Genomic DNA, 22745 nt, shown 5'->3' on the forward strand with positions numbered 1-22745 from the left:
GTCTGATCTTTGGTCGTTAGTGTTCAATGCGTCAAATCTGTTCTTCAGGTGATCTCTTAATTCAGGTGGGATATACTCAAGGTCATACTTTGGCTCTCGTAGGCTTGTTCTAATTTTCTTCCATTTCCGCGTGAACCTGCATGTGAGCAGTTGATGGTCTGATCTGTAGCCAGCCCCTGGCCTTGTTCTGACTGATGCTATTGAGCTTTTCCATCGTCTTTCTCCACAGATGTAGTGGATTTGATTCCTGTGTGTTCTATCTGGTGAGGTCCATGTGTATAGTCGCCATTTATGTTGGTAAAAAAAAGTCTTTGCAATGAAGAATCGTTGGTCTTGAAAAATTCAGTCATGCAATCTCTGGCTTTGTTTCTGTCACCAAGGCCATATTTTCCAACTACCAATCCTTCTTTGTCTCCATCTTTCACATGCCAATCACCAGTAATTATCAGTGCATCCTTGTATGTTCTATAAATTTCAGACTGCAGAAGCTGGTAAAAATCTTCAATTTCTTCATCTTTGGCCCTAGTGGTTGGTGCGTGAATTTGAATAATAATCATATTAGCTGAACTTCCTCGAGAAGAATGAATATTATTCTATTACTGACAGCGTTGTACTTCAGGATAGATCTTGAAATATTCTTTTCGATGATGAATGCAATGCCGTTCCTTCTCAAGTTGTCATTCCCAGCGTAGTAGACCATATGATTGTCAGCTTCAAAATGACCAATACCAGTCCATTTCAGCTCACTAATGCCTAGGATATCGATGTTTATGCATTCCATTTCATTTTTGACGATTTCCAATTTTCCTAGATTCATACTTCATACATTCCACATTCCAATTATTAATGGATGTTTCTTCTCATTTTGACCCATGCCACATCAGCAAATAAAGGTCCTGAAAGCAGCAGTATATCGACAGGGAACTGCAAGAAACTCCAGGCGAATTCAGAGGAGGACATGGAACCAGGGATATATATCATTGCTGATGTCAAATGGATCCTGGCTAAAAGCAGAGAATACCAGAAGGATGTTTACCTGTGTTTTATTGACTATGCAAAAGCATTTGACTGTGTGGATCATAACAAATTATGGGTAACATTACAAAGAATGGGAATTCCAGAACACTTAACTGTGCTCATGAGGAACCTGTACATAAATCAAGAGGCAGCCATTCAAACAGAACAACAGGAAACTGCATAGTTTAAAGTCAGTAAAGTTGTATGTCAGGGTTGTATCCCTTCACCATACTTATTCAATCTGAATGCTGACCAAATACCCTGAGAAGCTGGACTATATGAAGAAGAACAGGGCATCATGATTGGAGGAAGACTCATTAACAGCCTGAGTTATGCAGATGACACAACCTTGCTTGCTGAAAGTGAAGGGGACTTGAAGCACTTTCTGATAAAGATCATAGACTACAGCCCTCAGTATGGATTACACCTCAACATAAGGAAAATAAAAATCCTCACGACTGGACCAATAAAAAGCATCATGATAAATGCAGAAAAGATCGAAGTTGTAAAGAATTTCATTTTACTTGAATCCACAGTCAACACCCATGGGAGCAGCAGTCAAGAAATTAAAAGGCTCATTACATTAGGCAAATCTGCTGCAAAAGACCTCTTTAGAGTGTTAAAAGATATCACTTTGAGGACTAAGGTGTGCCTGACCCAAGCTGTGGTATTTTCAATCACCTCATATGCACACAAGAGCAGGACAATGAATAAGGAAGACCGAAAAAGAATTGACGCTTTTGAATTATGGTCTTGGCAAAGAATATTGAATACGCCATGGACTGCTAGAAGAACGGACAAATCTGTCTTGGAAGAAGTACATCCAGAATGCTCCTTAGAAGTGAAGATGGCGAGACTTCATCTCATTTACTTTGGACATGTTATAAGGAGGGACCAGTCCCTAGATGGAGAAAGACAACATGCTTGGTAGAGGGTCATCAAAAAAGAGGAAGACCCTCAATGAGATGGATTGACACAGTGGCTGCAACAACGGGCTCAAACATAGCAAAGATTGTGAGGCTGGTGCAGGACCAGACGGTGTTTCGTTCTGTCATTCGTTCATATGTTCACTGTTAGAGCCAACTTGAAGGTGCCTGACAGCCACAACAACGTGGTGGTTATTATTACTGGTGAAGTGTAAAGGGGCCTTACAAAAGCAAAAGCAGGCAGCAGCTTCAGGTAGAAATTTTAAAATGATCATTACTGGAGTCCCAACCCACCTGGAGCAGAGAAGCATGAAGAACACTAAAGGCACAAGGAAAATATGAGCCTGAGAGACAGAAAGGGCCACATAAACCAGAGACTCCATCAGCCTAAGACCAGAAGAACTATATGGTACCCAGCTACCACCAATGACTGCCCTGACAGGAAACAACAGTGAATCCCTGATGGAGCAGGAGAAAAGTGGGATGCAGAACTCAAATTCTAGTAAAAAGATCTGACTTAATGGTCTGACTGAGACTGGAGGAACCCTGGAGGGCAGGTCCCCCGGACTCTCTGTTAGCCCAAAACTAAAACCATTCCCAAAGCCAGCTCTTCAGACAAAGGTTAGACTGGACGATAAGACATAAAATGATACTAGTGAAGAGTGCTTCTTAGCTCAAGTAGACACACGAGATTATGTGGACAGCTCCTGTCCGGAGGTGAGATGAGAAGGCAGAGGGGGACAGGAGCTGGTTGAATGGACACGAGAAATACAGGGTGGGGGAGAGGAGGAGTGTGCTGTCACATTATGCGGAGAGCAACTAGGGTCGCATAACAATGTGTGTGTAAGTTTTTGTAGGAGAAACTGACGTGAATTATAAACTTTGACTTAAAGCACAATTACAAAATAATAAAAATAAATAATGATCATTACTGGAACCATACCCCGCTTCCCATATTAAAAAAAAAGAAAAAAGTTTGAAGAAATATTTAAAGAACATTAGCTTGCAAGTATACCAAGTTGATTAGCTTGCCTAGAGAGCCCCCGAGTTTCAGTTGTGCTCTGTGTATCATAGGATAGAAGGAGTCCTGGTGGCATAAACAGTAAAGCGCTTGGCTGCTAACCACAAGTTGATGGTTGAAAGCTAACCAGTAGCTACATGGGAGAAAAGGCCTGGTGATCTGCTCCCATAAAAATTACAGCCAAGAAAACCCTATGGGGCAGTTCTACTCTGTCACACGAAGTCACTGAGTTGAAAATCTATTTGACAGCACCCAACAACAACAACGTTATAGGGTAAAGAGGCGAGCTCTCCATTCAATTAGCAGATGAGGGAGGAGACAGCCCCATCAGAAACAAGCCCCCTTCAGGTGGGTACGTTAGAGGGTACACACCCCAACAGAGGCCAGCTTCTTCTCCAGGCAAGGCCCCTTTGGTGAAGATGAAGGTGCTCCTTTGTTCCAGGGAGTTGTAGCCAAATTGTAGCCCATCCCCTTGTTCCTTTGAACGTGCAGCTTACATATATGCAGCAGCCCCACAGGAAGTGAGGTTCTATGAGGTTGCCGCTGGTGCCTTATTCTCCATGGGGTTCAAGTATGGTAGCTGACACATGGTCAGTGCTCAGTCGATATTTCTGGGTAGACTGATTAACCGTCCTGGTCATCATCACAGCTCGCATGCCCTGGGGCTGTGCTCAGTGGCAGGTACCACTCCAGAACCCTGGAGAAGACAGAGCTGAGCAGGATAGAACCCCCACCTTCCAGGTGCCCCCAGCTTTGTGGAAGAGCTGTTGTTTGTTGTTGTTGTTGTTGCTGTGAGCTGGCTCTGACTCATGAAGGCCCCACGTACAATAGAACAAAACATTGCCTGGTCCTGCGCCATCTTCACGGTCATTGGTCTGCCTCAGTCCATCGTTGTAGCCGCTGTGTATTTTGAGTGCCTTCCAACCTAGTGGGCTCACCTTCCAGCACTATATTGGACACATATTCTGTTGTGACCCATAGGATTTTCATGAGCGAATTTTCAGAAGTTCATTACTAGATCTTTCTTCCTAGGCCTGTCTTAGTCTGGAAGCTCCACTGAAACCTGTCCACCATGTGTGACCCTGTTGGTACTTGAAATATCGGTGGCATAGCTTCCAGTATCACAGGAACACGTAAGCCACCACAGTAGGACGGTGGCGGGAGGGAGAGATAGGTAGCAATTATCTTACTGCAGCAGGAATCCCATGCCAGACAACAGAGTCCCCGTGGGTTAGTTATCAGTCCGCCCTCAGCAGCTCTCCAGGAGCCCTTCAGTCATTGCACCAGATGGGCTTGGGAAATGAGTGCTTTTTCTAGTCTGGAGTCGCTCTGACCCTATAAAACCTGAAAACACTTTGGATCACAAAGCCAGGTTGGGGAGCAGGGTGAAGCGGGGGAGGAGGCTCCAAGAGCGAGCCATTCTTCAGGATGGCAGTGAGAGTCGGAGGGTGTGAGTGCTGCTGGACACTCCCCAGGCTGCATCCCAGGGTTGCAGTCAAGAAAACCTTGTGAGCTTTTCAGACGCAAGAAGCCGCCCGGGGCAATGCAGAGAAAGCACAGCGAGGGGCTGACTGCTCCAGTGAGCACAGAAGTGGGTGGGAAACGGCTTACAGATCCCACTGTGGGTCAGAGAGGATGGCAGGTGGAAGAAGCCCGGCCTCCTTCCAGCCCCCAGCCCCACCCCAGGGCAGTTCAGCCAGGGCCCAGGAAGGCAGCAGCAGGGGCCCGCCAGCACGTGGGTGTGGGCTGGAAGTGTTGTTGACTGTCGGTGGACAGCAAAAGCATCCACCTCCTAGGCAACCTCCCCGACCTACGCCTGGAGCAGGGACTCTGGGGTGAGGCCGCCTGGTTGTGATCGTGACTCTACTGCTATGGGCTGCATGACCATTGTCGGGTCACCCAACCTCCTGTGCTCAGAGTCACTGCCAGGTCCTTGCAGCGCCACCCAGGATTGATTACTGTTAGCACATCAGTCGAGGCTGTTTCACCTGCAAGAGAAGCAGTGGTGTGTCCTCATGGGGAGAACAAGTCATCCCTGGTCATCATTGTTGCTATTGCAAGCTGCAGTTGTGTCGTCCCCACACAACAGAATAAAATGCTACCCGGACCTGTGCCATACCCGTGATGGGTAGCAGATCAGACCCTTGTGATCCATAGGGTTTTCGCTGTCTGGTTTTCAGAAGTAGATCTCCAGGCCTTTCTTCCTAGTCTGTCTCAGTCCAGAAGCTCCACTGAAACCTGTTCAGCATCATAACAATGTGCAGGCCTCCACCGACAGATGGTTAGTGGCTGCACATGAGGCACATCGGCTGGGAACTGAACCCGGGTCCCCCACATGAAGGGCGAGTGTCTTGCCATCTGCTCCCTCTTTCTCTGTCTGACTCTGGCTGTGGTCCTTTCATTACAGAGGCCTTATGAAATCCACTCGGCCACCCCCATCGATGAGATCCTCAGCATGTTCAAGGTGGAACGTGTCCACTACTCCTCCACCTGGTGCAAGGGTATGGTGGCCCTCCTGAAGAAGGTAAGGCCTGCCTGCTCAGGGAGCTGAAAGGTATTTAGTGTAGAAACGGGCATACCAGCAAATTAAGAAATAAGAAAAAGGAAAGAGAGAAATGAAGTGAGTAGGTTCTCTAACACTGTGTAATAAGCTCTATAAAATTTTTTTAAAAACCAAACCCATTGCCATTGAGTCAATTCTGACTCACAGCGACCCTATGGACAGAGTACAACTGCCGCATAGGGTTTCCAAGGAGCTGCTGGTGGATTCGAACTGCAGACCTCTTGGTTAGCAGCCTGAGCTCTTAACCACTGCACGACCATTGCTACAAAATGGTGGGGATGTATTTGTGACCTCAGAGCTATGAGGCAGTGGAGTGCCTTGGAGCCCCACATCTCTGAGTGCAAACCCCTAGCACTTTTCAGGCCACTACAAGCTCCTAACACACAGAAATACCTAGAGTATGTGGCTTTTTTCTTTTGCTATAGTACTCAGTCATGAAGAAAAAATGAAGTTCTAAAGCTTGCCACAGCAGGCATGAGCCTTGAAAACATCGTGCTGAGCGAAATAAGTCAGTTGCAAAAGGACAAATAGTATATGATCTCCTTTATATGAAATAAGCATGGATATAGAAGGCAAAGATGGTTAGTGGTTACCAGGGGCAGGGAGGAGGGAGCAGGGAGTTTTTGCTTAGGTGGCGTTGAGCTCATGTCAGCGGTGGTGGAACGATTTGGAAAAGGATAGCGGGAATGGCTGCGCCACATGGAGGATGTAGTCAATGTTACTGAACGGTACACGTGGAAATGGTTGAATTGGTGGAGGTTTTATTGTGTTTATTTTCACCACAATGAAAAAAAATCACGGAGCATATAATGGGGAAAAAATTGATACAGATGGTGTTTAGCTGCTGTGCGTTAAGATATCGGGCGTCTCCTGACTTTTGCTGCTAGAATCCAGCACAGAGCAGGGGTTCGCAGAGCGGGGTCCCTGGTTGAGCAGCATCAGTGGGAGCTGTGCGAAACGCATTCTCCGGCTCCACGCCGGGTTCCCTGAATCCAACTCTGGGGGTAGGCTGAGCTGTCTGTGTTGTCATAAGCCCCCACAGCTGGCTCTGATGCCGGCTCAAGCTTGGCAGAGGGCAGATGATGTCGATGGCCTCCTTTTGAGGTTTGCATTCAGCTCTGTCCGCTTTGAATTCTTTAATAGACACGGAGTTAAGTCTTGCTTATGGTTGGCACAGAGCCATTTTTTAAATAATTCATAATAATAGCAGCCAGCATGGGCAGAGGGTGTGACCGGTTTTGGGCAGTGTGGTGGTCTTCTCACTTAATCCTCACAAACTTTGAGAGCCAGGTGGTGTTATGATCCTGGGATTAGAGATGAGAAAGCCTAGAGGCTTAAAAAAAAACCCGAACCCACTGCAGTCGAGTCGATTCTGACTCATAGCGACCCTATAGGACAGAGTAGAACTGCCCCCATAGAGTTTCCAAGGAGCGCCTGGTGGATTTGAACTGCTAACCTTTTGGTTAGCAGCTGTAGCACTTAACCACTACACCACCAGGGTTTCCCCCTAGAGGCTTAAAAAAACTAAAAAAAATTTTTAGGAAAGTGAAATCGTTCAAGCTATGCCAGGAGACTATGAAAGGGCAGAGGTTGTATTTGAATCCAAGTCCTCCTAACTCCAGCTCCAATCTCCTCACTGCTGTAAGTTGTTTGGTGAATTACTAATTAGTTAAATTACTTTAGAGGAGATCCACCATCTGGCTCTTATAAGTCCACGGTCCTGAACCCCAAGTGCTCACTGAAATCACCTGGAAGCTGTACTCACCTCTCGGCACCTCCCCGCCCGCCTCCGCCGGCACCAACGGGAGTGGGGTCTGGGTATCAGGACGTCTTCAGGACCTCTGCGTAAATGACACTGAAATCACCTTCTCCGTTTTAATCCACACCCATCGCTTTTGAGTGGCCCCTAAGGAGGGCCACCGTGGTCGGCAGATCCAATCCTGTGACTCTGACCCACTCCCTGGCAAGGCCAGGAGTCTTCTGCAGTGACAGGGCAGTGACCGGGGCAGGAGGCCTCCAAACTTCATTTCCCACTATTGGGAGCTGGGGGGTCACCCCCTCCGTAGCATGTCCCAGATCCTTCACCAGTCCTGTTTGGCTCTCATCCTAACCGTGAGCTGGAAATGAAAGAGTTAATACAGGTAGTCCCAGGGTTAGGAATCAGATCCGTTTCTACCTATGTCTTTAAGAATTTGTAGGTGAGTCGGAGCAGGTGGCACAGCGGTTAAGTGTTCTGCTGCTAACCAAAAAGTTTGGCAGTTCAAATCCACCAGCCACTCCTTGGAAACCCTATGGGGCACTTCTACTCTGTTCTGTAGGGTCGCTATGAGTCAGAACTGACTCAAAGGCAACAGGTTTGATTTCGGTTTAGTAAGAGAAAAGGCTGGAAGCCTTTTCAATGATTTAAAAGCTGCAGGTGCAGCAAGCAAGCGAAGGTGACTGTGCCGAAGTGTTTGTTGCAGGTAGGGGTTGGTTCAGTCATTTCAAATGAGGGCAAATTTACATAACGCTAAAAGGCAAATACCAGTTGTCCATAAGTTGAATGTTCGTCACTGGGGGCTGCCTGTGTTCTTTCTGCTTTCAAATGAGGAAAGGAGCTCTGGAAAGTCACACAGCTGTTAAGTATGTTTGGGACAGGACCAGGGCCTCCTTCCTTCATTTTTGCCCAAGCACTCTTTGCTCTCTGTAAGCTAGCTGTGTTCCCGAAATCTGAAACCCCATTTGGACGCAAGGTGATACCCTTCTGGTTGTTTTTACACTTACCACCCTCATTAGCAGAAACTCGATTTGAGTAGAGGCTAACCATTGCCCCTTGGCTACAGATGAGGCCACTCCATCAGGCCTCAGAGGTCACCTCATAGCCATCCAGGAATAAACTTTATTGCACTTTTGTACCTCCAATCACCAAGTTGGAAGTCATGAGAGAGAGTGGCTAATTCTTTTTTATTTTTAATTGGGAGCCCCCGCAGACATCGGTAGAGGCAGCAGTGGGGAGGGGGGGCTCTATGGCATTTTTACACAAATAACACATGTGTTCTACATTCATTTGTCAACCGCACCATCCACCCCGGGGAAGTATTTTCGTAAGCACACTATGCTGATTTCTTTTTTCAGCAACAGATTAAAAAAATTGGCATAGCACTTACGAAAATATCTCACGGAGGGAGGATGTGGTGGGCAAACATAGAATGTGTGCATTATTTGCATAAAAATACAGCAGTTCAGAGAACAGAGAGACTGAGAACCGAGTTCCTGCCCACAGAACGCCATGCTGGGGGACCTCCTGGCCTCCCCATCCCTGCCTGGCTATATAAGGAGATGTGGGCAGGAATTGGCCCTATCCAAGACCAGTGACCCAGACAGGGCATGGCCTTAACAGGCATAAAGAACAGAGGCCCCTTCCTTGTCCTAAGACCCCTTCGTCAGAGTCCCCATTAACCTCGGTGGGACGCACAGTTCAAGGAACCTTTGCTCTCTGACCACAGCTCCTGACCAAGGACCCCGAGAGCCGCCTGTCCAGCCTCAGTGACATCCAGAGTGCACCCTACTTGGCCAACATGAACTGGGATGCGGTGTTCGAGAAGGCGCTGACACCTGGCTTTGTGCCCAACGTGAGTGGAAGTCTCATCTGAGATCATGCCACCCAGCTGCAGGGTTCCCCACCTTGGCATGAAGGATGGCCCAGGCAATTGGCCAGTCGGATGATCATGGCCACTTGAGCATCCAAGTGTCTCGTTTCCCTGAGATTCAGGGTGGATTTAGGCCTGATCTCCCAGGTCCCATTGGGCAGCTCTCGTGGTTGGGTCCTTTAGGGTGCTGAGTCACCCTTTGTGCACTGAATAGCAAGCATTTAGTGCACACCACCCCGTGCACAGTTCCAGACACTGGGGAGAGCAGGGTGTCTTAGAGCCCTGGGGCTACCATAACGAAATACCACAAAGTCAGTGACTTTAAAGAACAGAAATTTATTGTCTCACAGTTCTAGAGACTGAGAGTCTAGAGCATCGGCAGGGCCATGTCCTCTTTGTCCACTGGAGGGGAAGACACGTCCTCATCTCCTCCAGCTTCTGGTAGCCCCAGGCATTCCTTGGCTTGTGGATGCATCTCCACATGGCTTCTTTCCCTTCTGTGACTCCATCTCTGTGTCTGGTCTCCCCTTTGATGAGACACCACTTAGAAGGGATTAGGACCCACCCTTCTCTGGTATGACCTTGCTAACTTCCCAGTGGAGCCCTGGTGGCATAGTGGTTAAGAGCTCGGCTGCTAACTCAAAGGTAGGCTGTTCAAATCCACCAACTGCTCCTTGGAAACCCCATGGGGTAGTTCTACTCTGTCCTATAGGGTCGCTGTGAGTTGGAATTAACTCAGTGGGCTTTTTTTGTTTTTGTTTTAACTTAACAACAAAAACCTTGTGTCCAAACAAGGTCACATTCACAGCTACAGGGCTTAGGATGTCAACATATCTTTTGGGGGGACATCATTCAATCCATAACACTGGGTGACTAGAACAGACTGAGCCCCTGCCTTTGTGGAGCTGACTCTCAGGTGAGGAAGACAGACAACTGACTACTGAACCAGTAAATTACATATAACATCAGGTATACATGGTACATATACCCGATACATAACATAACACCGGGTAAGAATATGGACAGTTACTACACATTCAAGCTAAGAGGAGAGAGACTGGGTAAGAGGTGAGGAAGCCAGGGGTGTTTTTTAGTGGAGTCTGCAGAGAAGGCCTCTCCAAGGAGAAAACATTTGAATAGAGATGAAATGATGAACCAGGCCTTGGGGCCAAACCTTCCAGGCAGAGGGAACTGTAAGACCCCAAGCACACCTCAAGGCAGCAAAGAGGTTGCAGTTTGTCTTAGGGTTCTCTACAGAAACAGAACCAATGAGGGGTGTGTGTGTGTGTGTAGAGAGAGAGATTTACTTCAAGGAATTGTCCCACACAATTGTGGGGGCTGGCAAGTCCAGAATCCACAGGACAGGTAACAGGCTGGAGACTCCTGCAGTCTTGTGCCCCAAAATCCGTAGGTTGTAGAGGTTGGAGAATTCCAAGTCCTTGGGTCAAGCGTCAGACTGGAAGCTTCCTCTGACTCACGTAGCTTCAGAGGCTGATGAACCCAAGATCGGCAGGTCAGAGGGCAGTTTGCTGGCTCAAGTTCCAAGAACTGGAGATCAGATGATAATGAGCCAGATGCAGGACCCAGAGCGAGCAAATACTAGCAAGCTTTGCCAGAAAGTCCATATATGTTGGGTGCAGGCCACACCTCCCAAGAAAAATCCCTTTCAACCCTGATTGGCTGCTCAGAGTAGAACCCATCATGGAGGCGATTACATCATTACATAACTGCCAAATTACATCGTAACTGCCGAACCACTGAGAATCCCGCCCCAGCCAAGCTGACACACAACCTTAACCATCACATTGGGCAACAAGAAGAGTGAAGAGTAAGAATGTTCTGGGAATATGTTCATTTATAATCTGGAGGCAGAACACACCCCAGGGAAACTCCCTTTTAGCTCTTAAGGTCTTCAACTGATTGGATGAGTCTCACTGACATTGTGGAAGGTGATCTGCTTTACCTGAGGCCAACTGATTCCATCACACGTGACCACCCCATAACAACAACTAAACCAGTGTTTGACCAAACAACTGGGCACCTTAGCCTAGCCAAGTGGACACATAAAATGAACCCATAGAGATGTCTTCAACAGCTGAATCTGTTTCACTGTACGGAAGTTTCTAGTGGATCATAATCACAGTCACAGTAAAATTGCAAACTTCTTACAATGGTTAAAAAAAAGAAAAAAAAAATTAACCGTACCAGGTTTCAAAGAACACCAAGAGGCTTGTGGCTAGAGCAGGATAAACCAGGGGGAAAATCACAGGGAACCGGGTTAGAAGGGAAGGCAGGCCACACTGTGGAGGATTCCGTGGATCTCTGCAGGGTTTGAGGTGAAACCACTGGAGGGTTTTAGGTGGGGAAGAGAAGGTGTCAAGTTTACATTTTAGAGGATGGTTCTGGCTGGGGGTGGAGAATAAACTGCAGGGGCAGGAGCCAAGACAGGGGTGCAGGTTAGGGGGTCCCCGGCCTCCGGGAGAGAGATGCTGGGGTCTTGGACCAGCAGGAAGACTGCCTGATGAGAAGGGGATGCCTAAAGGGGGAAACAAGAGGTTTGGGGTGGCCACAGGAAAGCTGGGGAGAGGGGTCGATGGTGGGCAGTGTAACATCCACAAGAAAGCTGGGGAGAGGGGTCGATGGTGGGCAGTGTAACATCCACAAGAAAGCTGGGGAGAGGGGTTGATGGTGGGCAGTATAAGCAGTAGTTATGAACAACCTGTAGTTACGAATCGACCCCGTTAAGCCTATTCTGTTCATAGCCCAGGACTGCCTGTACACTAACACAAACATTTGACTGATGTTAGATACGAATCATACCTAACTGTTCCGCTTTAACATGTAAATTCAACCTAAAGACACACTTAGGAACGGACGGGTTCATAACCCTGCAGTTGCATTTCTCCCACAGGAGACTGCAGGGGGCACAGACTAGTGACAAAAAACCTGTTGCCGTCTAGTCAATTCGACTCATGGTGACCCCTGTGCTTTAGAGTAGAACTACGATCCACAGGGTTTTCAGTGGCTGTGATCTTACCGAAGGAGTGACTGGTTGGCACAAACAGCTAAGTGCTTAACTACTAACCAAAAGGTTGATGGTTCAAACACACCCAGAGGTCCCCTGGAAGAAAGGCCTGGCAATCTGCTTCCAAAGGGTTACAGCCTTGAAAACCCCACAGAGCAATTCTACTCTGCTTTACACAGGGTGGCCATGAGTCGGAGTCAAGTCTGCAGCAACTGGCCTTTTGGTTTTAGTCTTACAGAAGTAGATTGCCAGGCCTTTCTTCTATAGCACCACTAGGTAGGTTTGAACTGCCAACCTTTCAGTTAGTAGCTGAGTGCAAACCGCAAATAGAACAGAAATCCCAGGCCCCTCACTTGTCAAACTAGGAGAGTAGGACCCCTCAGGGAGCTTGAGAGGGCCCACACCCAAAGCCTGGCAGAGACCTGGAGCAGGGCATGACCACAGCAAGCCCTCGGTAAATACCACCTGGTGCAGTTGCCGTTTAGTTAATACATCCTGCAGGAGGGCTGACTGTCTTAGGAACGCACGCTCTGCATATCCCAGAGAAAGACGCTCACAGTCTAGGATGTTCGTCTTCTGCCAAACTCGGCCCTCACAGACTCCACCAGGGAATCTCCATGCAGCGCAGAGTATCCAACACTCCTCGGCAACTAAGAGCAACAACAGCAAGGAAGTGCTGTTGTCCAGACGTTGCAGATAATGAATTGACTCTCAAAGAAGTTAAGTAACTTGTCTGAGGTCGGAAAGCAGCAGAACTGGGATCCCTCCCCACCTCCCACCTCATGGGGCTCTTGACCTACTGAATTTATAAACCAGTAGCCTGTATTGCTTTCGGGGACTGGCATCCTGGACCAGTCATTAAAGCTGGGTCTCAGGATAAAAATGGCCTCCTGGGACCTGGGGTCCCAGTCCTGGAGTCATGGAGGCCAGAATTCCTGACCAAGGTGGGAGGGTCCCTGCCTAGAGCAGTGGGGGCAACAGGGACCCAGGGCAGGGAGTTGGGCAGATTTTAACCACAATGGCGTTTTACAATGAAATTATTTAAAATGATATTTACGAAAGTGTAGGAACGACATGGGAACGTGCTTATGATCAAATATTAACTGAAAAAAAGTCAGATCGCAAAAACTGAACCAAAATCTCCTGAAGAAAACAGAAAAAAATGTAACTGATGTATTCTACAGTGGTGTTAGAGGCTGAGCTGAGCTGGAGAGAGCTGAGCTGCCGGGAGTGATGACTGAGACCACCAGCCAAAACAAAAGTAGCAATGACGTGTTCTTCATTTACTCGGTGTCTCGGTCATCTAGTGCTGCTGTAGCAGAAATAGCACAGGTGGGTGGCTTAAACAAAGAGAAGTTTATTCTCTCACAGTTTAGGAGGCTAGATAGAAGTCCAAATTCAGGGTTCCAGCTCCAGGGGAAGGCTTTCTTTTTCTGTTGGCTCTGGGGGAAGGTCCTTGTCATGAATCTTCCCCTGATCTAGGAGCTTCTCATTGCAGGGACCCCGGGGCCAAAGGCTGCACTATTCTCCTGGTTTTTGTTTCTCGGTGATATGAGGTCCCTGTATCTCTCTGCTCACTTCTCTCTTTTATATCTCAAAAGAGATTAGTTTAATACGATCCAGCAATCCTACTCCTTGGAATATATCCTAAAGAAATAAGAGCCTTTACACAAACAGATATACGCACACCCATGTTCATTGCAGCACTGTTTACAATAGCAAAAAGATGGAAGCAACCAAAGTGCCCATCCACGGATGAATAGATAAATAAATTATGGTATAGTCACACAATGGAATACTACGCATCGATAAAGAACAGTGAGGAATCTGTGCAACATTTCATAACATGGAGAAACCTGGAAGACATTATGCTGAGTGAAATTAGTCAGCTGCAAAAGGACAAATATTGTATAAGACCACTATTTTAAGAACTCGAGAAATAGTTTAAACAGAGAAGAAAATATTCTCTGATGGTTACGAGAGGGAGGAGGGGGGAGGGAGGGAGGGAGAAGGGTTTTCACTAATTAGGTAGTACCCAAATTAGATAGTAGAAAAGAACTATTTTAGGCAAAGAGAAAGACAACACACAATATAGGAGATGTCAACACAACTGGACTAAACCCAAAGCAAAGAAGTTTCCTGAATAAGCTGAGTGCTTTGAAGGCCGGCATAGCAGGGGCAGGGGTTTGGGGACCATAGTTTCAGGGAACATCTAAGTCAATTGGCATAATAAAATCTGTTAAGAAAACATTCTGCATCCCACTTTGGAGAGTGGCGTCTGGGGTCTTAAATGCTAGCAAGCGGCCATCTAAGTTGTATCAGTTGGCCTTGACCCACCTGGAGCAAAGGAGAATGAAGAACACCAAAGACACAAGGTATTATGAGCCCAAGAGACAGAAAGGGCCACATAAAGCAGAGACTACATTAGTCTGAGACCAGAAGAACTAGATGGTCCCCGGCTACAACTAATGACTGCCCTGAGAGGGAACACAACAGAGGACCCCTGAGGGAGCAGGAGAGCAGGGGGATGCAGACATCAAATTCTCGTAAAAAGCCAAGATTTAATGGTCTTCTGAGACTAGAAGGACCCTGGTGGTCATGGTCCCAGACCTTCTGTTAGCCCAAGACAGGAACCATTCCCAAAGCCAACTCTTCAGAGATCGGACTGGACAATGGGATAGAAAATGATACTGGTGAAGAGTGAGCTTCTTGGATCACTTAGACACAAGAGACTATGTTGGCATCTCCTGTCTGGAGGGGACATGGGAGGGCGGAGGCGGTCAGAAGCTGGCCAAATGGACTAGGAAGGAGAGAGTGGAGGAAATGAGTGTACTGTCTCATTAGGGGGAGAGCAAGTATATAGCAAGGTGTATATAAATTTTTGTAAGAGAAACTGACTTGATTTGTATACTTTCACTTAAAGCACAATAAAAATTTTTAAAAAAAGATTTGTTTAAGACACAACCTAATCTTATAGATTGTGTCCTGCCTCATTAGCATAACTGCCTCTAATCCTACCCCATTAACATCATAGAGGTAGGATATACAACACATAGGAAAATCACATCAGATGACAAAATGGTGGACAGCCACACAATACTGGGAATCATGGCCTAGCCAAGTTAGCACACATTTTGGGGGGACATAATGTAACCCATAACACTGTGACGGCATGAACAAGAGGCCAGAAATAATATACCAGCTCCCCAGTGTTCCATTTTCCCCCACAGGTTGGCACTGGGTGAGAATCACCTGTATCGGCACAAGCTGGGGGAAATTGTCCCACTGCCAAGGGAGCCCTGGATAAACGGCTCCTGTCATTTTATGAGGTCCCTGGGTGGCGCAAATAGTTTGCACTCAACTGCTAACGTAAAGATTGGCAGTTCAAACCCACCCAGCAGTGCCATGGAAAGGTCTGGTGATCTGCTTCCATACAGCCAAGAAGACCCTTTGTAGCTGTTCTACTCTGTAATGCATGGGATCACCATGGGCCAGAATCCACTGATAGCAATAGGTTTGTTTGTTTCTTTGTTTGGCCATTGTATGGACCTGAGGGCCAGAGAAAGGAGAGAAGAGTTAAGAGTGTTGAGTGCTGAGTACTAAGTACTAAGCACTGAGTACTAAGTAAGGATAAAGTGTCTTCAAGCACCTGGCCCCCAAAAGGAGGTCTCAGTGGAGGCACTGGGGAAAAGTCTTCAGCAAAGGCCCCCAGATAAGGAGGCCTTTGAATGCCTTAGTCTCCTAGTTCTACTGTAACAAAAATACCACAAGAGTGTGGCTTTCATGCACGGACTTATTTTCTCACAGTTCTGGAAGCTAAAAGTCCAAACCAAGGTCTCGTCTGTGTGGATTCCTTCCCTTGTGGGTAGCCCTGGCTTTCCTTTGTTCTTGACAATTCTCACATGGTATCTGTCTTCCCCAGTATGTGGCTTGCTTGTCTCTGTGTCTGTGATGTTCTTTGTATGACTCAAAAGTGATTGGGTTTAGGATCCACCCTGTGCTGGTATGCCCTCAGTTGATTGACCACATTACATTAGATTGCATTATGGAGGGTGATTACATTGCATTGCATTGCACTCCACTCCACCCCACCCCACCCCACCCCACCCCACCCCACTGCATTACATTCATAGGTGAACGTATTTTTAGGGGGACACATTTCAGTCCATTACTGCTATGAACGCAGATATACGTAAGGGCATGGCCAGCTGGGGGAACTGAGTCCTTGATAGTGACCCCCTCCAGACTATGCAGCTAGTCTGGTGTGGGGAAGGCAGCTTCCCCCCACTAGCCCTGCCAGGGAAAGCCTTTGTAACTGCTTATGGTCAGACCTGAGAGACGACACACAGGATTATGGCCTGGAGTTAGGCTGCCGCAGTAGCAGTCAATCATTATTTGTTGAATGAATGAATGAAAAGAAAATTCTGTGAGAAACGGAATATAGACAAACCATGTTTTCTTTCCACTTCCTTTCAGAAAGGAAGATTGAATTGTGACCCCACGTTTGAACTTGAAGAGATGATTCTAGAATCCAAGCCGCTTCACAAAAAGAAGAAGAGGTTGGCCAAGAACAGGTCCAAAGACGGCACGAAGGACAGCTGTCCCCTGGTGAGCACTTCCTCAGGAGCAGACCCAGGAGGAGTTGGATTTTATTCTCATAAGGAAACAACTGAGCTAGGATAGTTTTTAGCCAGATACAGCATTTCATTATATATTTCCAAATACCTTCATGTGCAGTTAAAAAAAAAAAAAAGTGCCACCATCAAAAAAGGAAGGGGTCTTTCATAGTAAGCTACCGTAAAGAAACTACTGTAGATCCGGGCGCCACCCGTCTGTCAGTGGAGGCTTGCGTGTTGCTATGGTACTCAACAAATTTCAGTGGCGCTTCCAGACTCAGATGGACTAGGAAGAAAGATCCACTTACAAAAATCAGCCAGTGAAAATCCTGTGGAGCACAGTGGTCCCGTGGACAACTGATCGTGGGGATGGCGCGGGACGGGGCAGCGTTTTGTTCCCTTGTGCATGATGTCGCCACTGGGTGGGGGCCAACTCCACAGCAGCTCACAGCAACCACAGCAGGTGTCCATAGTCACAGATTTGTGTTAGCACTGTTCCTAGCACCAGGACCTCCCATAGCGCTTGAAGCCCAAGTGGAAAAAAGCAACACTAAGTTACATCAGTGCTGTGCTGGGCAGTCCCAGTGGAGATTTCGGAAAGATCTTATACTGTGCAGGTGCCCAGGCAGCGTTACGACTTTTGTGGGTCCTGGACACTTTTGCTTTCATGGACACCTTCCCCAGTGGGGCAGTGGTTAAGAGCTTGGCTGCTAACCAAAAAGGTCGGCAGTTCAAATACACCAGCCGCTCCTTGGAAACCCGATGGGGCAGTTCTACTCTGTTCTGTAGGGTGGCTGGCTGAGACAGTTAAGTGGACAGCAACAAGCTTGGTTTTTTTGTTCTTTGTTTTTCTTCAAGAAAAAAAATTAAAAATTATATTTTATGACCACATTGGTATAAAGGTGGAAATAACCTTTGACCCTAAAAGGTTATTTTTTCTTCCCATCTTAAAAGAAATGAAAACATCTTCGTGGCCCCTAAAAGTCTTGTGGGCCCCGGCACTGTGCCTGCTGCGCCTGGTGGAGAAGCTGACCCCAGAGACACCTGGCTGTGCTGTGACAGCTGAAGTGCCATAGGGGAAGGGTGTTTCCATCCACGAGGGCACTCAGGCAGCCTCTAGGACCTGTGTTATAGAGCATTTGTGACGGGCGCTGCTTCTTGGTGCCTGTGCTTGCAAGAGATAAGGAGCACCTTTGCACATCGGTCTTGAATTTCTCTTCTCCCATGCTTCTTGATTAGGCCTGATAAACCTTCAAAAGATCAGGAGACCAAGCTCATCATTTTCAGTCCATATTCCCCCTAACAAGGAGCCCTGGTGGCGTAGTAGTTAAAGCACTAGGCTGCTAACCAAAAGATCGGCGGTATGAAGCCACTGGCTGCTCTGGGGGAGAAAGATGTGGCATTCTGCTTCTGTAAAGATTACAGCCTTGGAAACCCTACGGCGGTAGTTCTACGTTGCCCTATAGGGTCACTGGGAGTTGAAATCAACTCAAGGGCAGAGGGTTTTTGGGTTTTTATTCCATCTAACATGGCTTTGAAGTTGTATTTACCAAAAATCCATTTGCCATGGAGTCTATTCTGACTCAGGGCCACCCCATGTGTGTCAGAGTACAACTGTGCTCCATATGCTTTCTTCTCAGGTGCCTCTGAGTGGACTAGAACTTCCAACCTTTTGGTTAGCAGCCAAGTGCCTTCACAGTTTGCAGCACCCAGGGACCCATTAGAGTGGGTTAAATAAAGGCCAACCCAAGAACTCCTCATCTCAGACACCCAAATTTCTCATAGTCTATTGGGACCAAAATGGTGCTCAAAGAGATACAGACTCCTGAACCATGAAACCAGGAAAGCGTGGAGTGCCTGGCCAGAGGACTTGGCACTGAAAAATGTATACTGTTTGCAAAAAAGCAAACGGCATTTTTCGCCATCTGGTTGCACCACCCAGGGACTCCCCAGAGTTGTATTTAATGGCTTAAAATAGAGAAAGAACACTTTGTCTGCCAGGCCCTCCTGGGACACAGCCGTTTATATTCCCAGGGTCTCCTCCAGCCACTTATCTCGGCCTGCTTGGCAATAGGTCCACTGCTCCCTCATCGCTCCTTTGTCACGTCTCCCTGATGGTGTTCTGTCACTTACAGTCCCCTCTGTGCTCTGTGACAGAACGGCCACCTGCAGCAGTGTTTGGAGACCGTGCGGAAGGAGTTCACCATATTCAACAGAGAGAAGTAAGTTCCCTTCCAACGAGATCAAGTCCTCCTGGGAGGACCAAAGCCCTGGCCCCCAGGAAGCCAGCCGGTGACGCTGGGAGGGAGTGGTAGGCTGGCAGTGTGGGTGGGATGAGACATGGGACCCTGGAGGGGTCAGACCCCTGGCTTCCGAGCTACACAGACCTGTTCTAATTCCACCTCTGCAGAGTGGCCTGAGCAAGGTGCCAGCTTCACATCTCTGGGCCCTGGAGTCCATCTGAAAGTAGGGGCGAGGGCACTGAGCTGGCACAGAGATGCTGGCAAGGAGAGGAGGGTCACAGACCGTTAAGTGAGTGCATGAGGTCCAGAGCAGCATCGCCTGGATTCAAGTCTTGGCTCTGCCGCTGCCAGAAGGACTTTAAGCAAGTTACATAACCTCACTGAGCCTCGGTTTACACATCTGCAAAACGGACAAAAAAACTTCCTTGCAACGTAGTTGTAAGAATTCAGGGAGGCTATTGATAGCGTGCCTGGTGTGGCAGGAAGACTCACTCAGTGACAAGGATAGCTATTATCATTATTACTTACTTAGGTAAGGTGGTGTGGGACGTGCTGGGATGCCGTCATCATGGCTGCTGGGGAGTGGGTGTCACTGAGTCTGGTAGGGACTCAGCTAGGGTCAGCCTGGTCAGCTTGATCAGCAAAGGATGCAGAAGGCTCAGGCTTGGCCCGAGTGGTTGCTAATATCTGGGGCTTGTGACCTGTCAGAGCAGAGGCTTGGGTGCAGTGGGCTCATGGGCTCAGCAGCTCAGCTCCCACAGACGGGACTGCCAGCAGGTCATTTCCTCTCGGCCCACACATACCAAGCCAGGCCCTTGATCCAAGGCCCCATACACATCCTGCCCTCCAGGAGGGTCAGAGGGACACATACCAGGCTGACCCTTATGAAGCCATCAAGGTTTAGCTGTTCTTGGCAGACAGCCAATGACAACAGCACAAACCCACTCTCGTCAAGTCGATTCTGACTCGTAATGACCCTATTAGATAGGGTAGAACTGCCCCATAGGGTTTCCAAGGCTGCAGTCTTTACAGAAGCAGACTGCCACATCTTTTCCCCACGGAGCGGCTGGTAGGATCGAATCGCCAAACTTTCGGTTAGCAGCTGAGCACTTAACCACTGCGCACCAGGGCTAAGCAACAACAGCAGCTCAGGGGTGAGTAATAAGACAAAGGGCAGCCCAGGCAGAGGGAGCTCACAGCAGCCCCAGGCTTGGCCCAGGGGTTGAGGAAGGTCCCTGCAGCACTGTGCCAACTGCACGTGGGCTGACCCTGAGGGCACGGAGGAGCTGGTGAAGAAGGGAGGGTGTGGAGTCCCAGGAGTGGAGACAGTGCTCGGGTCTGTGCGGTGCCTTGGCAGACCTAGGGCGCTGCAGCTGGCTAAGCTACCAGAGCAGACGTGGAGGCAGAGTGGTAGAGGTCAAGGGTCTGGGGCGGGGAGGGTTGTCTGAGCTCTGGCCAGCGAGCTGGTAAGACCCCGATACCACTGGGCCACTGGGGATGGTGAAAGGGACAGCAACCTGCCGTGTGTCCTGGAAGCTGCAGCTCTGAGGGCCTGCAGTGCCCAGCTCAGCCTGGATGTTCACACCAGGCTCAGACAGGAAGTCTCACCAACCAAGCACTGTGCCTCCCTGGTCCCCCTGTGCTCTGGCCAGCAGAACAGGAAGGGGCTCTGTGACCGCAGGCTGGGGACATGGTGTGAGGTTCCAGAGCCCATCACAATTTCCCTGCAGTCCTGCCTGCCCTAAGGCTCCTAGTCCCCCGCCAGCCTGAGAAACTCAGTCCCAGAACTGCACAAACCAACGCGGGTGTTCTGCGCCGTCAGGGATAGCGGGCTCCAGCTAGCCTTGTCTCAGCCCTCCATCAGTACTCTGTACAGACCTGTTCAGCATCACAGCAACACGCAAGCCTCCACAGACACGTGGGTGGTAGCTGCACTTGAGGAGCATTGGCCGGGAAATGAAGCCAGATCTCCTGTGGGAAGGGCCTTCTTAGTCATCTAGAGCTGTTATAACAGAAATACTACAAGTGGATGGCTTTTACAAACAGAAGTTTATTCTCTCACTGTCTAGGAGGCTAGAAGTCTGAATTCAGGGCACCAGCTGCAGAGGAAGACTTTCTCGGTTGGTTCTATGGAAAGGCCCTTATCATTGATCTTCCTCTGGTCTAGGAGCTTCTCAGCACAGGGACCTGGGGTCCAAAGGACAAGCTCCACTCCCGAAGCCTCTCTCTTGGTGGCATGAGGTCCCTCTCCTCTCTGCTCGCTTCTCTGTTTCATATCTCAAAAGAGACTGACTCAAGATGAGACCTAATCCTGTAGGTTGAGTCCTGCCTCATTAATATCACTGCCTCTAATCCTGCCTCATTAACATCATAGAGGTTAGGATTTACAACGCATAGGATAATCACATCAGATCACAAAATGGGGGACAGCCACACAATACTGGGAATCACGGCCTAGCCACATTGACCCATGCTTTTGTGGGACACAATTCATTCCATAACAAGGGCAAAAATTCTACCACTGAATCGCCATTGCCTCACCTGTCTTCCCTTGCCTGGGGTATTTATCTATAACTGCAGGCATCACTGGCTGAGGGATGCTCCGAGGACCTTCGCCCCCTAGCACAGGTACTTGCCTTGCCCATGGGCCCAGTGCACTTTGCCGACCAGAGAAAGCTCGTAAGAGAGGAGATGGTCCCCCTGCAGCAGTAAGGAAGCCTATAGGGTGAAGCAGTGCATGAACGCAGGGGATACAAGTGTCACTGCAGTAAGAGATTTGCATTCAGCCATTTGACAGACATGTCATAGTCCTGGACAGGTCACTGGGGACACAGAAGTGAATGTGGCAGGACCTGTGTCCCTGGGAGGGAAGTTCAGAGCCTGCAGGGAGCCAATCACCAAACAGTGTGTGAGTGCTAGGATGCATAGCCCACCGCAGTGACACGGAGGACGTATCCTTGGTTTAACCTCTCCAATCCTCAGCTTCCCAGTGGAGAACAAAATGAAAGTGAGCACTGCCTGATTTTCTGGGAATGCAGCTTATTTCTGGTGAACAGTCTCAACTGGTGAAAAGCCACCAAGCCAGGTGGAGCATCTGTTTGGAGGGACCTGTCTGGCTTTGAAGACCTCACAGCTGATGCTTCCATAGGTTAGAGAAAGGCACCATGGGGCTCGGCCTCCTATTTTTGGCCAAAGAGCTGAGCACGGATGATTTTTCCATGAGAGTTCTTCAATAGCATTTGGTAACGTTTGCAGAAGCAGCAGCCCCTGGTGAGAAAGGAGTCTGAGGAGCTGAATTTTCTTGTCATCTCTTAAAGAAATAAGAACAGACTTCAAATCACATGGACGCTACCTTTGGAGCCCGTCACACCAAACAATAGTATTAATAATGAAAACAATCAACACCGTTATGGTTTTACGGTTTTACATTGTGTCCTTGCATGTAGGTTTCTCAACCTAACCTCGACACTACTGACATTTTGGGTTGGATCGTTCTTTGTGATGGCGGGTGTCCTATGCCTTCTAGGAGGTTTAGCAGCATCCCAGGCCTCCACCCACTAGATGGCAGTAGCAATGCCCCGCCCCAGTAGTGACAACCAAAAACGTCCCCAAAAGCCAAACCAAACCAATTGCCAGCAAATCAATTCCGATTCATGGCAACCCCATGTGTGTTAGAGTAAAACTGTGCATAGGGTTTTCAGTGGC

General features: G+C 48.4%; 1 protein-coding gene across 3 annotated transcripts in view; it reads left to right on the forward strand.

The window, feature by feature from the left end:
• The window catches only part of STK32B (serine/threonine kinase 32B), a 489957-nt gene that overhangs the window by 453191 nt on the left and 14021 nt on the right, over positions 1-22745 (forward strand). For 2 of the 3 annotated variants that reach the window (XM_049886552.1, XM_049886554.1), the window contains 4 exons: positions 5372-5488; positions 9013-9138; positions 16658-16789; positions 18955-19019. In XM_049886552.1, the coding sequence (XP_049742509.1) occupies positions 5372-5488; positions 9013-9138; positions 16658-16789; positions 18955-19019 (440 nt within the window). The remainder of the gene's footprint in view (positions 1-5371; positions 5489-9012; positions 9139-16657; positions 16790-18954; positions 19020-22745) is intronic. The other variant, XM_049886553.1, reaches the window with a different exon arrangement.

The sequence above is a fragment of the Elephas maximus genome, chromosome 5 (assembly GCF_024166365.1).
Source record: "Elephas maximus indicus isolate mEleMax1 chromosome 5, mEleMax1 primary haplotype, whole genome shotgun sequence".
NCBI lineage: Eukaryota > Metazoa > Chordata > Mammalia > Proboscidea > Elephantidae > Elephas > Elephas maximus.